Here is a 17,172-nt window from a genome sequence, read left to right as displayed (position 1 = left end):
TGAAGGAATAGCTGTCATGAGCTCACCTCTTACTAGAAATCAGAGAATCCATCTGGGAGAGAAACTCTGCAACTACCTGATGTGCAGCAAAAAGATTCAAGAAGGTCTACCCTGATTTGCATACCGAAGTCAATCAACCACAAGGGATGAATCCATAGGAAATCAGGCACAATTAGGTCTAGAGCTCAAAGGTCGATGAACACAGCAGAACGAAGTATTATTTAAATATAAAGAGGATGAATTCATTCTCAGGCCAGGGAAGTATTGAAAGAACCTAAGCAAATATCTAAATACGTAATCATCTATCTTAAGTCACGTCAAATAAAAGCTTTGTCAATAGTTACAGGCACGTTACATTGCTTTGAAAAACAATGTTTTTCAAAACAGAAGTGCTGCTTTTATTTTACTTCCTTCACTACCTGCCCTTAACCATTCCCACCCAACCTGTCCTTACTGCAGGAAAGGGGCAGATTAGCATGTATAGTTTCACCTCAGTGTTCGAAGGACTAACGAATACCAATGCAGAGGAGACCCAGCCCTGTTTTGGGTGTGCACGCCATTTTCTTCTTCTACTATGTATCACAAGCTAAGAATTCACTCCTCTCCTATGAGAAGTGACAAAGCTTGTCTATATTTAAAACTAACAAGTACATTCCTATGACTGGGTTTTTTTTCCAAAGACTCCCAAGATCTTTTGAGTCAGTGCTCTGCTTCATAGAAATCTGTGAACCATACCATTCCTCCTATGCAAAATTTCCCTAGTTAGTTGCTCCATAGCTCCAGAGAGTTTTACAAGATAACGTTATAAAGTACAATATGATGACCCCTCCCTTTGGGCATCTGGAAAGGGATTCCAGTCCACAGGCTAGTAAGTGTTTCCCAGATCATATATACAAGAGGTACAAGCCTCCCTCCACCCAGTGATGCAGCTTTTCATGACTCTTCCTTGAGTCTTCCTTTTTGTCTCACAGCACAGACAATGGCAGTCCAACAACCATACTGTCCTTGAAGGTCAGAAGCACAAACAGCTTGCTCCTTCTCATCACCCAAAATGATTTCCTAAGGTAATTTTGGGGGGAGAAAGGCAAGTGAAGATACCCCGGTACACATAATAAGTTACAACTTATATACATTGTTGTATTCAATGGTGGTAGACAACACAGAAATTCAGGGCGATCCAAAAGAACCATATCATCAAAGCTGTGAGCAAAGGTAGCTCAGAAATGCAGAGCATCAGACATGATCCAAGCCCTAGGATTGAAAGCCTTATGCTTGTAGCTAGTTCTTTAAATAGCAAAAGTAGAACATGTATAATGCTGGTCCCAGTACTAGATAAGGAAGAAGGGAAACATTACTAGGAAAGCAGAAAGTTAATTGCAAAAAGCAGGTATCATTTAAATGTTTATGCTGAGGGAGCAAGGAGAGAAGTCTACAGGCAAATAAAAGGAAGGAAAAAGTTGCACAGTCAGAAATACGGGGAAAAAAATCAGCATAGAGGATTTGTTTCAAAGCCACTGAAATCTATGGGAAGACTTGCATTATGTTTAAGAGATGTAGATCAACTTTCAATGAAATTCAGTTTCTACAGAAACATTACTGTGAACAGATTTTTATCTATTTTAAAAATATAAAAAAATTTAAGCTGTGTGTAACCTTTTGTTAGATAAATCATACTGTCACAATGCTGAAATAACTAAAACAGCTTTGAAGGCTGGTTGCTTCTGCTGGACACGATGGGAGTTTTGCTATAGATTGCGAGAGATGATGGCCTGTCCCTCAGTGCAAGCTAAAGAAAAGAATGTAAATCTGCTGGAGCAGTGTTTGTGGAACATGGTGCTGATTTTAGCGATGGCTTTTTCCATGCACCAAGCATGAGATCATGTACAGGGCTGTATTTACATGGTGATGTAATTTTACAGCAGAAGCTGGAAAAACAAGGAGGGTATATCATGTCCAGCATGATTTATGCCAAGCTTTCCACAACTATGCAGCCTCCCTCCCATGTCATACATATGTTGGCAGGATTAAAGTAAGAAGTGGGACAACCCTGCCCCCAATTGCTAGACAACCTTATTCTTTGGCTGCAAAATCAACTCATAACTCAAAAAGCAACCTCCATCAGGCAGACAGTTTTCAAGTCAAACAGCATATGTGCCTAATTGAACGCTTACAAAATTACCTTTTGTTTTATACAAATGTCCTGCCAACAAAAGAACAAACCAGGGATGTCTGATGGATTTAGCAACATGGCACTATTTATGTTATGATCACAAAAGATCAGATATTCAAATACAATTATTTTCCAAGTAATGTTTTATGATAATGTGATTTACAAACTGTTACACCCACTCATCTTTTGAGGTAGAATCTTACATATTTTTCCTTAAAAGGAATGCCATGCCGTGCCATTGAGATGTAAAGACTTGAAAAATAAATGTTGGCCTCATTTACATACAGAATGCTATTAGTCATAAATAAACAAACTTAAAACAGAATTGTTTGATTAACCAGTGAAATTATATACACACATTCTGGAAAATCTGATTAAGTTTAGTCTATGGTTGGTTTCTAACTAAGCAGGCACAGATCTCTGTATGAGTAACATTTAATGTAAGATTGTAACTGTTGTGCCAGTTCACCTACATCCATTTTGGAGTCCACTGAAATAAAACTGGTGCAGCTTCTGAAACTTTGCTGCTTTCATCAAAACTGTTTTAAATTAAGAAGCTGAGTGAGTCACTAACTACAAGCAAATCAAACTATAAACCATGTGTGCATTATATCTACAAATTAAGTGAACTGACAAAACAGATTTCATAACAGTATTTTCAATGGCAGTAAACTTGGATGTAACAATCAAAATAGTGGCTGAGCATGCATTAAAGGGACAACATTCAGCTGTCACCATTAGAAGAGTGCTTTGGGACACCTCTTCTCCTTCTTGCTTGTGTCCTGGATTACCTAAAGTTCCTTGCTAATTTATATTGTGGATTGGTTGATGCATCATTTTATTTTTCTGGAAAACTGTGTTAGTCTCAAATAAGCCAGGAGCTGAATTTGGAGGAGCCAAAGTCTCACATGCATTTACAGTGAGGCAGTCACTAAGCAGTAAAGTAAAATATTCTGCACTTAAAAGGCAAGACAGCCCATGTGATTTCTAGCTGGCCTTTTAAGACATTCAAATTGAAATAACACCTGCTGGAACACCCCATTTTAAAGCCAGCTGTACCCTGGGACTGGTGCTAGAAATACGCATGTATCCCCTTGTCTCCTGTTTTTTCTTCAGAACTGTTGTCCAACATAAAAAACATATTGATAAGCTCTAGACCCAATGAATCATCAATGAAAAATGGTTTATGTGACAGCTAGTAAGTTTGTCTAACTGGTTGATTCTACTACACCACAAATTATCTTCCATCTTTCACAATTCTGCTCAAGAGTTAGTGTGTATGCACACCAGTGTCTTCTCAACATGCACTTGGAAGAAAATAATCTACAAAGACTTTTCCTTCCAGCCATTTTCCATTCCCATACATCCTCTGCAACACCTCTTATACAGATAACCTCACATAATTAACTCACTGGCAGCACCCATCCTCCAAAAGAGTTTCATTTTCCAACCCACTGTAAGCAATCCTCTGGACAACCATTCACCTGGCAGGCAACCTCAGAAGCACCAAAAGAGGCATTATTGTGAGGACTGGACTATTACTTCAGGTGATGATGGGTTGTCTGAAGCACAGCTTTGGTCTACTTGCACGCTAAATACTCATGCGATGAATGCGCACTTTTTGGTTCTTGAGCTGGGCAGGTCCCTCTGCATCTCTGGATGATTTTCCTCAGTAGTGAGAGCAAAGAGAATTCCTGGTTTCCTCCCAAGATCTTGGGAGCCAGTAATTAGGACAGAAGTAGGACACAGCAGTTAAAAAAAAAAAAAAAAAAAAAAAGCCGCCAAAACAGTGCAATGTAAGTTTCTTTTCCTCATCATTTTACTGCAGCCAAGTATTGCCTGTTTCCCTCTCTACCCCACTACACACAACAAGGCTGGAATGCACACAGAAACGGACATCCCAATGCTCTGCTGCCATGCTCTCAGTAATGGAGTGTGCATTGAGTCAGCCAAGACTAGTAACAAGCAGAGCCGAATTTTGTGTGGTGGGACAAATAAAGGACCTTTTGCTTTCTAAACCTGAAATACAGTTTCCTCAAGAATACTGTAGTGCTCTGGACAAATTGAGGAATAAATCTGGGCAACAAGCAACTTAAATGCTCCAATTTTGTAGAAAAAAAGCACAGTGTCTTTAGCCAACTATTAAGAATTCATTAAATTCTTACATGAATGCACACACAAATGCAGAAAACCCCAAAGCCTGGGAATAAGCACAGGATGAAGCAGTGCCTCAGAGTACATTCTCTAGTACCTGTGTGCATCTTGCAAAAAGAGGCCTTATATACCTCCTCAATGTGTTAGCAGTCAACTCCCCTACATTCAACGCTACATGAAATATAGTTCCTTAGTTGGCATTTCCTCAGAGAAAAAGGTAGGACTTGAACATCAGTTTGAGATGCTGGTAAACACTGGTATAAACAACCGAAAAAAAAAAAAGATGGAAAATTTGAGTGTAAGTCTTATGAGGAGCAGCTGAGGGAGCTGGAGCTGTTTAGTCTGGAGAAGAGGAGGCTGAGGGGAGACCTTATCGCTCTCTACAACTACCTGAAAGGAGGTTGTAGTGAGGTGGGTGTTGGTCTCTTCTGTCAGGTGGCTGGAGATAGGACGAGAGGAAATGGCCTCAACTTGCAGCAAGGGAGATTTAGGTTGGATATTAGGAAAAATTGCTTTACCGAGAGGGTTATCAGACATTGGGCTGCCCAGGGAAGTGGTGGAGTCACCATCCCTGGAGGTATTAAAAAAGCGCATAGACAAGGTACTCCAGAACATGGTTTAGTGGGCATGGATGATGGTTGGGCTCTATGATCTTTAAGGTCTTTTCCAACCTAAATGATTCTATTATTTTCTGTTCATAACTTTTATTATAAACACATAGATTAAATATTAACAGAGGAAGAAGGAGACATTACTAGTTAAGCCCTTAAAAGGCTAGGTGTCCTAAACCAGCCCCAAAAGTCCATTTTACACAGTATCCACTGAGTTGGCAATCTCTATAGAACCACTGCTGTGGTAATCGAAGCTTCCAAAACACTGGGATAATCCCTGTCGTCTCTTTCAAATAGAGCAGTGTTCTGCATAAGCAAACAGTTTGCAATTTTGTTTACTGCAGTTCAGCCACAATCAATAAAAAAGATCCAGGTATTCAAGTAAAGATAGTCCAAGAACATCAGCTCAGTCCAGCTCCTTTTTATCATTTTACCCAACAGGCCAGGCTCATTCCAAGTGTTGTAATGTAACTGGCTAGAAGTTAACGCTGTCAGTCAAGATCCTCTGGGCCTCCTGGGAGCTTTGCAATGACTGTCAGTAAGAGCTAGAACTGATGTTTGTTCTCTGAGTAAAACGCATAAAACTTTTTCAGTTCATTTATAAAAACTGTTCAAAAAGCAGAACATGTAAGAGCCTGGGAAAATCCTTTTCTTTGCCCATTTTCAAAATACTAAATTGCAACAACAAAAATCTGGATAGTTGAAGTTTTAAAAGCTTCAATATCAGCTGATAAAAAATAATCTACAAGATTCCATTTTTTCTTGACCCTTAAAGTCAAAAAAGTTAAAATAAAGGTGCTCTGAGCTCTATGCTTAAATACAATACTATGCTTTCCTGTTACAGTGTTTTCTCTGTTCCCCACTGTTCCTTTGCCTTCCAGCAGCGAGTACTCTCACTGCCACTCTAGCTAATGTCAGATGTTTGAACGGGATCCAAGTTACAAAAAAGATATAATTATTCAGCATCTATATGAACACACATATTTGTACAGTCCAGACAGCCAACAGTAAATGTGTAAGCAGTGGATTTAATGGAAAATATATATTCTTTAAATCCAGTAGTTAAAGTAGTGCAAAGAGGTCTGTGCTTTTAGATGTATGTATTATCGATCATATACATGGCATTTTCCTGCCTTAAAAATAACTGTGAATAAACCCCTGAAAATATGGGGACTAATAGAAAAAATAATCTTAGGATTTTATAGGAAAAATGTAATTCACAATAAAAACATGGTAATTTCTTCTTGCTAGAAACAAATAACAAAAATATACTCCCACACATAATTTTTCAGCATCCTAGACACGTAACAAATACTTCTGCAGTAGCAGCCTGCCTTTTAAACAAAGACGGAGTCCCTTACTGTGCTGCATTTTAATGAATATCAAAAAGCACTTATGTCAGTAAATATTTGCTTACTCCTTCATTCATGTTAGTCTGAGTTTTAGCAATGTAAGCAAATGCTAGAACATTGTTGATTAGATAGGAAGTGGTTTACATATAAGAATTCTATATAAGAAAGTAATTTATCTAAAAGTATTGGCCCTGATCCTAGGCAGGGCTGTTGCCTCTTTGTATTATTCCATTGATTCCAGACAGAATTCAACCAAACAGAGCAAGTCTGGAGGGCTCCACTTGCAAAGATCACAGTTAGAGAAACTCTGATCTTTCCATCTCTCTGTTTAGAGAGAAGGATGGGGGAACAGCCCAGCTACAGGCATGTCAGGGTACTGAACATCTTCATCAAAGATGGAGATTAGAAAAGCTTTTGGGAACTCCCTTACTGTGTAGTTCTCTTTATGCCTTCTCCTACTGCCGCAGCTTTCCCACTTGCTCAGGCACACGTTACTCTGATCAAATCTTGTCAACACAGGTGCAACCCCAGAGGCTCAGAGATACCTAGGATCAAGCCACTGACTGGACTGATTCGCATGGACTCTGGAGTCTGCCAAAGACAAGATTGCCGATGAGGATGACATCAGTGACTAGTGAAGAAGATGCTGATTCAAGCTGCTTCTCTCCAAGATTGGATTTCTGTGCTCTTGTGGAGCCTGAAAGGGGCAAAAATATATTTTTCAAGGTGGATTTTTTTAAAATCGAATAAGCACTTTCCCCAGTTCCTATGTCCTCCTTTTAATAATATTTAGCCAGTATTTGTCTCGGTGAAACTGAATTTTCCTAGTTACCATGGAGGTGTGATGCAGTGGAGGACTTCTGAAGACCCTGTGTAGACAATATTTTTCTTTTTATTTGTACTATTTTAAACAGCGTAGGAGTATCTTTGTAAAAAAAAAAATAAAAAAAATCAGTCCCGAGTTTCATCTCCAGTCTTCAGGATGGACCAATGCTGTACCATTTAACAACAACTTTTTCAGGGTTGGCAATAGTATCTTTCCACTGCTCTACTGCTTCACTGTTACTGCTATCAGAACTTATCCAGATCTGCAGTAAGAAACAAAAAGAAAAATAAAATTGAGTTTACCTGATATAACACAGAGGCCCAGCCTTTATCAGTTCCAAATAAATACCACAGAAGTACAGAATGAGATACAACATGTAGACTGCAACCAAAGCATGACAGCAACAAATACAGTTCTGTTAGGACGAACATATTTTGGCTTTCAGCTGGGAACACAGGGAGTCTGGGTTTAAATTTACCCTCTAAAATAGCTTAGAGAACTCACTACATACTAGTATTTCTCTACTTAATATGATGTTCTGAGTTAAGCATTCCTTGCTCCATTCAAATGCATGTGCTGGGGTCAAGGGCTCATCAGGGCCAGTGATGGCTCTATGCATTCAAACTCCAGTTGGCTGCAAGCCATCTGGCATTCTGAGCTAGCTGTCCAGCATTTTCATGAGCATTTAAAATCACACACTCCAACAGACAGGGCCAAACCTGCATTCCACAGAGGTTACTAACATGCCCATACCATACATAGTCACGCAGTAAGACACCGTTTCTTCTCAGTATTCAATTAATGGATAGTGGCCATTAAATGAGGAAGTGAGGTACAAGTAGGAAATTTTCCCCCTGAACATTATCACCAGCCTCCACTGCCAAAAGAATTCTGCTTATGTAAGTAGGTATCATTATTTACAGGACTCTATTTCCTCAAGTCTTCCAAGAATGAGTCCTTTTAAGACTTCTCAGAAACCTTCACCATGAAGTACATTTAGCTTACACTGCTGAGGCATAAGTCCTCAAGAAGTGAGAATAATGTCTTCCAGAATACCACAGACAGCTGATGTTTCATCCACAGAGACTCAATATACATCTTGCTCATGATTAAAGACATGCCTGTAAAAGCAGCCTAATCTAAGTATTGTCTGCTTAGAACAGCATCCAATTAAACATCATTCTCTGAAGAACAAAGTTAATAGATCCAGCTATATTCATCTTTTTCCAGCTATCCAGCCAATTGCTCCAAGTTCATTTTTCCCTGAGCCATATTTTATGTCTTCATGTGTTATGTGGCAATGTCTGCCTGCATGAGCTGAAACAACCTTTTCCAAATAACCTCTGCGGAGCAGAAGTAGCTCATTTCCTTCCCCTAAAAATAAGATCCATGATTAAATGTAACTCATCAGATTGAGATGACCTCACATATTGCTAAGTGACTGCAAAATCATACCCTTATTTTTGCCCCAACATAGCACAACTAAAAAGAACAATTTTTTTCTTTTCCTATTCCAAATCCAGTTCCACCAACAGGAATCACAAAAGGATGGAACGTGTGTGACATGAGGCTCCATAAAATGGAGGAACTTCACATAACTCTTGCTGGCACATCATTTCTATAGCACATCAGCATCTCCTAAAACCGCATGTCTTCAGCGGGCACAAGAAACATCACCAGAATGGGACAGTACCATTTTCTGTACCTAAGGATAGCACAGTTCTTCATCTGACAAGGGACATTACAGTTAGGGTCTCAAAATCAATTCTACATTATTAATTTATGCATATATTAAAATTCTGCTACTAAATCTAGCTGGGTCAGGGAAAGCACAGTGCATTAAGAACAGCTATGGCTCACTATACCAAGAAGAAAAGGAGAGAAAAAAGGGACAGGATGACGGTAAATTAGAACAACCAGGGGAAGAGGACAGAGAGAATAAGAGATCAGACTACAAAGTTTTATGGTGGTTAAATAAATATGATCACACAAATGCTTTCAAAGAGATACTACTGAAGTTTCAGCTGTTAAGGAAAAAAGAAAGAGAAACAGAGAGGAACGGGGGGGCAAGAAAGGAACGGGGGGGCAAGAAAGGAACGGGGGGGCAAGAAAGGAACGGGGGGGCAAGAAAGAGCACTCAATTAAAAAATAATTTTGTTTAGTCACCTATATTATCTCTTGATCATACATATTTATAATATTGTGCTGATTTCAGCATTGTTTTACCCAGGAAGGCAATCTGATATTGTAGCTGTTGCTACTTCCTTTTACACACACCTCTCTGGAAGTGTATTGGTATGGTAAGCCAACACACCCCCTTTCTGTACAGTACATTGTAGATTGTGGAGCTCCTGTGAGTGCCATGTTTATCTTCTTTAGAAAGCCTAGAGCCAAGAAGGACATCTTATGTCTCTCTGTAGGAAGGAATCTTCCACATACTCCACACAAAAATGACTTAAGGATTTCTTTTTAAAAGAAAAATCAAATGTCAGCTCCCATTCTGATGTTAGTGTATGTTTAAGAGCCCAGTACTATTCCTTCTCGGGTTACATCCAGAAGAGTTTATTAGAATTTACTATTTTACTATATGCCACCTTATTTAAAGTATTTTAAAACTCATACCAAGAAACCTGTGGAACTGGATTTTAAGTAAAGGATATCATGCTAGTTAGCAGAAACCAACCTGTCCTAAGAAGTGTTTTCTTCTCACTGAGCTTCTGCTGTAGAGCTTGATGAGAAAGCTAATTCCTTGTTCAGCTTGGCTAACTGGAAAAATCATCATTTCTCCCCACTTCACTTGGCCATTAGTGGACTTCAGAAGACGAGTCTTCTTCTTATAAATCATCCCTTCTGTACTAAACATTCCAACTTTCACAAAGAAATCTAGCACAAAAGGGAAGGAAAAAGGCATAGCACACAAAGGGTTATTCACAAACACACCCAAAAAGGAACTGACAAGATCCACATGTACGGTTCAAATTGCAACAATTTCCCAAAAGTCTAGCCAAAAGAACTGTACAATAGCTTTCCTGACTAGTCACACAGAGTATGTTCAGTAAGACTGAATTGATTAACACAGTATCCAAACAGCAAGTGCAAGCTAATGCTCTTGTATGTCAGGATTAATATTGGGATAAAAAATCTTCCAAAATACATAAACACATAGCTTCAAACCAAACAAAAAGTAATCAAGTAAGACATCTGTGGAAACAAGCCTTGGCAATGGAAACCTACTGCACAGTATGTTAGTCTGAGGTTTGCAAGGAATGTTATGAATTGCCAACCCATTTGAGCAGCAATTTACCTGTTACAAATACTTTTAGACAGGAGGCATGAGACAGCTGATGTAACTTACTTGAAGACAGCGGTGTAGATGAAACTGGAAGGTTTTGTGCTTCAAGAATCTGTAACTGAATCCTCCTGTTTATTGCCTGAAAACAAGTTCCTATTTGAAGTTCTGCACGGCACACCTACAAGCAGAAGAATGTTGCCATAACATCTGGATTAAGTTGCTTATAAACTCAGGAAACACAGGAATTCTGTCATATGTTGGGCTCCCACATTTCTATCTGGGATTTCCTGGACAGAAACGTAAGCATATGTTGTATACACAACCTGCAGATGCACAGTAAGTAAGTGCATCTTGCACTTGTCATAGCTGTAGTACATGTGCTCCACTGACAGACTGCTTACGTGCAGCGCACATATGGCGCTCATGGGCTGCAGCCAGAGATACTGGACAAATAAACGAGTCCTCAATTTTCATCTGGGAAAGACTCCTCAATGGTAAGCGCAGACACATACAGGGAAAACTGGACATGCAGCTGTAGCTCTATTAAACCTGGGTGTGGAAGTAAGAGACCAGGTATGCTCCACTAACACAAAAACCTTCAGAATTCTCCTCCCACACTTTTGAATTTTGCAATATAGAGATATAAGCAATGCTTTCCATAGATACAAGGCCCCGTCACTTAATGTCATGAATGTTCAGGGTGACTGCATGCTGTGGAGTTTCCTATGTTATGGAAGTACTTATGTTTTACATGCCTACACACATACACCGTCCCCCCGGCCCCATGAATGTACTGAGATTTCCAGTCTGAATTTTTTTTAGAATTTTTGCTAGTGGGAAAGTTGCATTGAGGCACCCTCATTACTCTCCTGTCAGATGCTAACGTACTCTGAACACTATAAGAACAGCAGCACAAGGTCAGTGGAGACCCAGCTTTCCTGTCAGCCTCCATTTAAAAGGACGTTGTTAGTCCTGGTTCCCTTCCAAGTTTTAACACACTTCAGTGAAGCAAAATGCACCAAGCAGGAGCGCAACAGGTCAGATAAAGAGAAGTCAGGCTCCAGTTCATTGAAGAGACCCAAATTCTCTTTGCAGCTCAGCCACAAAATTTCTGTGTAACCCTGAGAGGAAGCCACTTACTCGACTCTGAGCTTTGGCTCTTTATTGGCAAGTAGGGTAGTTTGCTGCCTCACAGGGTAATACAGGGATGAAATCCAGCAATGTCTGGAGGGCTCTTGCATACAATGGTGAGGAAAGCCAACGCAAAGAGAGAAACTATGAGATGATTCGGGAATTTGTATTGGGATGAAGTAGTTTCTAAAACAGCTTCCTCTTTCACTTAATCTTACTGCTTTTGAAGCAATATGCTTATTCTTGTTAGAACTAAAAAATGTCAAGTGTAACTTATGTTAGAAATCAAGAGTATCACGCATATTACTCAGACACACTTAGATAAAATTTGCTTTTGAATTGCTAATTCAAGTTTAATTTGTTGAAAATACAAATGTCTAGACACAATCTGAAAAAGAAACAAAGTGAGGGTAGGGGGAAAGGAAATCCCACTGTGAAAACCACCTGCATCTTATTACACTACTGGAAATGAACTGTCTGAATTATTACTTCACAGCATGCAATCTGAGTATGAAATATATAGCTATCTCTGCAGTTTCAAGCCACTGAAGACCTTAGCACTTTTCTTCCATAACAAAAGCAGATTCCATTTGCTCTGAGCTCTTGCTGTGAGTCCTAAGGATCTTCTGATGCTTTTTTGGCTGGAAAAGGCAATTACCCGGTGTCCTCCGCTGAACATTTCCCCAGAATGCCCCTCCCTCAAGCTGTGGGCCATGGTGTGGAAGAGCTTGCTCTAGCTCTTTTCCCAGAAACAGCTGTAGTTTATGACCAGAACAGCTATGTGCGGAGTTGAAAAGTCTGCATTTTTTCCTCCCATCAAAATGCCTTTCCCCAATAAAAAAAGGGGGGGGGGGGGGGGGCAAAAGAAAAAAAAAAAGAAAGAAAAAGAAAAAAACTGTTTGTTGTTAACATTGAATTAGTACCGAATTATTTTACTTAGATTTCCAGCAACATTTTCTAGGTGATTTAGCAACATACTTTTGCAGTATTGGCACTTACAGGTGCTTTGGAGGGAGGAGATATATCCAGCCAATGACTTGACTCCTCTGAGCTGAGCTCCCGCAGTGCCAAGGAGCACTCTCCAATTGTTTTTTTCCTGGGAGTCTGCATCTGGATTTTAAATACCAATCTGACAGCCTGGAGGCTTTGCAGTTTAATAGCAAATACAAAAGTTTCCATAAATTCAATGTCCTAGAAAGAAAAACAGAGGGGTAACATCACCATTGTAGAAGAGTCACACCGAGCCTGAAACCTAGAAACCAAGGCTTGCTGGTCCTATAGCCACCACTCCTGGCTACCATTTTAGGTTGCCATGGAAAAGTGTGCTTTTGCAGTTGTAAGCCCCCACTGACACACCCTGGCAGGGACAAAGCTCTGAATTATTTTTCACTACCTTAACGAGCTGAGGACATCATCTACCTTCCCTGGGGTGAATATGCACCTACAGGTATGCCCAGTCTTCCCCCAGTTCCCCACCACTGAGTTGCCAAGGCCAGAAGCTCATGGTTCAGTCCCCTGTGAGGACAGTCCTGCAGACTTGGGAGAGAAGGAGGACAACAGTACAATGCAAGAGAGGATATAGGCGGAGGAAATGGAACAAGGCTTTTAATAGGATTTTGAGAAGTTGGGGGGCAGAGCAGGGAAGGAAGCAACCTGAACTTGGGCAACTACCACAGCAAATATGGCATAGGAGTATTGGAGTATGTTTGGTCCATTTAAAAAAACCTGTTTACATTTCAGTTTAATTTTTTGGGGGAAAAAGATTTCTTGGTGTTATCCCTGCCTCTACTTACATTGCACCCTTCCTTGGCAGAAGATTTGAAATGCACTGGTTTGGGCAGTGTGAGAATTCCCTTGACGTAGATACAAGGATTTTCCCCATAGCTAGAAGGCCAGCTCAGATCTTTGCACTGCAACATTGAAAACACAGTCAGATTAGACAATGTAAGACTCTGGCCTTCCGACAACTTAGAAACAGACTCTTCTACACTCTTCTAGAATTATGCATAATTCCTGTAATATTGAAATAAATCAGAGCCAGTGTAATGATTGTGTCACTTCAGATCATTTAATAATTAATTTTCACAACCAGAGGTAAAAAGTTATTTGGTAGACTTTAATGATTTCACTATGTGGCAATTTGACAACAGATAAATCATGAAATCCCTTACGTAGTATTTATCACTTGATGTAGTTACAAGGTTTCTGACTACTCAAAGTTCCATTGCCTAAAAATTATTCATAGTTCCTGGAAGCGTATAAAACAGCCAGCATAGCAGTATCACATTAGCTAACAAAAAAGCCACAAGAAGCTACATGTCCTCAAAGTGCTATTATGGTTCTGCCCTGAAGGAACTGTTAGATTTAAAGTCAGTTAAATGCTGCATCCAAAGTTGCTCCAATTTGCTGCCTCCAAATTTCCACAGGAAAAGTTCCATAGCAGGACCAGCCTATGACCAGCTCAGCTTTCTTATCTATGCAGAACAGTTCCTCAGTCCACAATCAGAACATATGTATAGTAACATAGAGTCATATACTACTTTTTACTATTGACTGCCCCAGAATAGAGGTTGCAACAGGGGGGAAAAAAAAGGGGAGGGAGGGGGTGGGGAAGAAGAAGATACTTTGAATGAAGCTCAGTATTACATTTGACTGAACTTTGTTTATATTAATACTTAAAAGTAATTTTTTTTCTCCTAAAAGTATTGCTTAAAGTAACAGAAACCAATTCAATGAGAATGAACACTAAGTATAGTAAAATAGCCATTTGAGTAAATAATAAAGTTATCTATATTTTCTTACATGTAAAACTGTGATCCAAATCTGTTCTACAGAAGAAACATAACACAACTTCACATTCAGTCTTCCAAAGTCTCTTTCATCACCTGATAATGTAATAGTATCTATGGAAGAAAGCCAATTAGTGTTTTTAGAAGTAATGCAGTATCTTAAAAGTTCATTCCAAGAATAAGGGAACTCATTAGTAGGTGGACTGCCTATCTTTGAAAACTTCTCTCAACATAAGTTTGAAATACTTAACACCTACATTTTAAGGACAAAATATCCATGAAGTCCTGTAGCCTGACCTTCTGCATAGCTAAAAGCCTTCACATTTACCTCAATTATCTCTACTGAATTTAATAATTTGTGCTGAACTCGAACAACTTTTAGAAAGGAAAAAAAGCATGTGCTTGAAACACCCAGAACACATTTATAATCTATTACCTCCCTCAGATTAATTACTTTCACTGTTTAGTTTATAAATTGGCCTCCTTTTTATCTTTCTCAGATTTCAATTCCAGCCTAGTAAACATTTTACTGTTATGCTCTTCTCCAAGTCAGAAGAGCCATTTAATATCCAGCATTTCTCTGTCATGACTGAAACTAGGTCATTGCACCCCAGTCTTCCTTCTGAGGAGACTGGGTGAAATTCTGACTTCCAGCAGAGTGACTTTCGTGGGGACTTCACTCATTTTTTAGTGTTTATTTTGCAGTATCTCCACTTCTTCAGCATTCTTTCATAAATAAGGATACCAGGTTTGCATGCAATATTCTTGCCTAATTCTCAGAGTAATATGGGTATTGGATTCCAGGCACCTCCTATAGAGAAATACTGATACATGAAAATGGACTAGAGCTGTGACCAAGGTGCCGCATTCTATCCTAACAGAACATCTGTAACATCTTAGTTCACAGGGATAGTAAATCCAGGGATGAATTTTTCAAAAGCAAAAGAACTCCTCAAAGGCTCAATCTCCTGACAACAGGAAGGTGCAAGTCCAAAACTCTTAATTTCAAATTGCAAAGTAATCTCAAAAATGACTTGCTAATCAGATTTATCTAAGAAAACCCCAAAACCAACCCCCCCCTCCCAAAAATATCATCAACAGTAGAGACAGCTTAATGTTTCAAGTGCAAAGGGAAATATTTCATTACAAGGTAAACAAACAAAACATTACCCAGACTCCTGTTACTGCCTTGCGAATCCTTCCTGGAAGATGTACTGCTAGGTACACTGGAGAATGAATCGTATCTCTGGGGGAAAAAAAAAAAAAAAAATTAAAAAAAAAATCACTTCATTCAGAGCAACAGACGCAAAAAGTCAGAGAGATTCTACAATTGGACAAGACAAGATGAAAACAAAACAACACTGAATTTCAAATAATTTTCTCATTCCCTACTAATCTTTTGATCCAGCAGCATGAAATTACTATTTTGATGCAGAGAGCTAATACAGGACACATATGGCCAGCACAGATTTTTTTTGCTCACTGATATATATGCAACTTCATCTCTATGTAAAAGATGGTTATTTGAAAAAAAAAAAAAAAAAAGAAAAAAAAAGCAGTGTTTTTTGCATCAATGGAAACTTCTAGTGTTCCACTTTTCAACTGATGGGGGAAATCACAAGATGACAAACCACCACCTCTTGTCTGTCTTGTCCTGCCTAACAGCCTACTCAGGTTCTCAATAGCCCCATTGGGCCAGAACAGCAGTAGTCAGAGGAGACATCAGGAAAGAGCCTCTTGAAATTGGTCGACGCTGAACTTTGCCCTCTAGTCTTTCCAGTGCATAGTACAATGCCCTTCACTGTTTACTTTGAAAACGCAATGCAACAGGAACAGATACACCAAGTAAGCTGAGGTTTCAGTATAACCTAAATTACAAGGGGAACTCACCTTCATGAATCGATGAGGTGGGCTTCTGAGATCAAACATTGAACGACTTACATCGAATGATGCAGGCAAAGCACTAGGTCTTAAATCACAAACTAAAAAGACAAAGAGAACAATACAAATCATGTAAGCATCATTGCTAGGAAAAAAAAAAGAAGATTTTTTAAAATTTAAGTAGACCTATGGTAGAATTGAAACCTAGCTAAATAACATCTAAGGAAGGATGTCAGCACCTTTCCCAAAACACTTCCCTGAAATGAGCAAATGGAGAAAACAAGCCATTAAAATATCTTAATCAATTCCATCTTTGAAATAGTTCAAACTTACTCGGTCACGTTGGTAGCACTGGTAGAATGGGGAGCCCACCTCAAAGTTAATTCCTCAAGAGAAATGGTTCTTTTAGTAGATGCTTTAGCAAAACAGAAAAGCCTTATCTTTAAATCTAGTCAGGCAGAACTGGGGCTTAGCCTGGTCTCCTTTTTTAAATTTTTCCACAGTAAAGATGCCAGTGGTGAAAACATGCTGCCTGCTGAACTTGGCCTCATCTCCCTGGCTTTACTGATCACAGTGTCAAAGCACCATACTCTGCACCCTTACTAGATCTCAGACAAAGCAAGTCTTAATTCTAAGATGACACATACTTGTTATAGCATAAAAGCAAGATCTTTATTTTATAGAAGGGTAGTTTCCTCAGCAGTTGGAGGTGTTTAAGTAGATCCTATCAGTTTTCTTTAGACGCCAAAGCAATACAGAGCTAAAGCACATTGTCTATGCATATTATACAGCAACAGTAGAAAAGGAGAGCTGAACTAATGCCACTGTTTCAGCAATCTTTGCTAAGTCCAGTTACGTTCAAGAGGTTTTTAAAGCCTCTCAACTTCAAAACTGACCCATACTGAAATGAATGAAAGCAGTATGGTTTAACTTCTAGGACTATCTGATACAATGAATTGCTTTTTG

At 39.2% G+C, this 17,172-nt stretch overlaps 1 protein-coding gene across 6 annotated transcripts in view; it reads right to left on the bottom strand.

Moving 5' to 3' along the window:
* Positions 1 to 5,943: 5,943 nt before the first annotated feature.
* The window catches only part of TC2N (tandem C2 domains, nuclear), a 35,810-nt gene continuing 24,581 nt past the window's right edge, over positions 5,944 to 17,172 (bottom strand). For all 6 annotated transcript variants that reach the window (XM_075029951.1, XM_075029956.1, XM_075029953.1 and 3 more), the window contains 8 exons: positions 16,216 to 16,307; positions 15,496 to 15,571; positions 14,339 to 14,439; positions 13,330 to 13,446; positions 12,536 to 12,727; positions 10,469 to 10,583; positions 9,797 to 9,996; positions 5,944 to 7,375 (listed from right to left, as the gene is read on the bottom strand). In XM_075029951.1, coding sequence (XP_074886052.1) covers positions 7,265 to 7,375; positions 9,797 to 9,996; positions 10,469 to 10,583; positions 12,536 to 12,727; positions 13,330 to 13,446; positions 14,339 to 14,439; positions 15,496 to 15,571; positions 16,216 to 16,307 — 1,004 coding nt within the window. In that variant the 3' untranslated portion in view covers positions 5,944 to 7,264. The remainder of the gene's footprint in view (positions 7,376 to 9,796; positions 9,997 to 10,468; positions 10,584 to 12,535; positions 12,728 to 13,329; positions 13,447 to 14,338; positions 14,440 to 15,495; positions 15,572 to 16,215; positions 16,308 to 17,172) is intronic.

This window comes from Buteo buteo, chromosome 6 (genome assembly GCF_964188355.1).
Source record: "Buteo buteo chromosome 6, bButBut1.hap1.1, whole genome shotgun sequence".
Lineage (NCBI taxonomy): Eukaryota > Metazoa > Chordata > Aves > Accipitriformes > Accipitridae > Buteo > Buteo buteo.
Note: the sequence above shows the minus strand (reverse complement) of the source record. Positions and strands in the feature narration are given on the sequence as shown.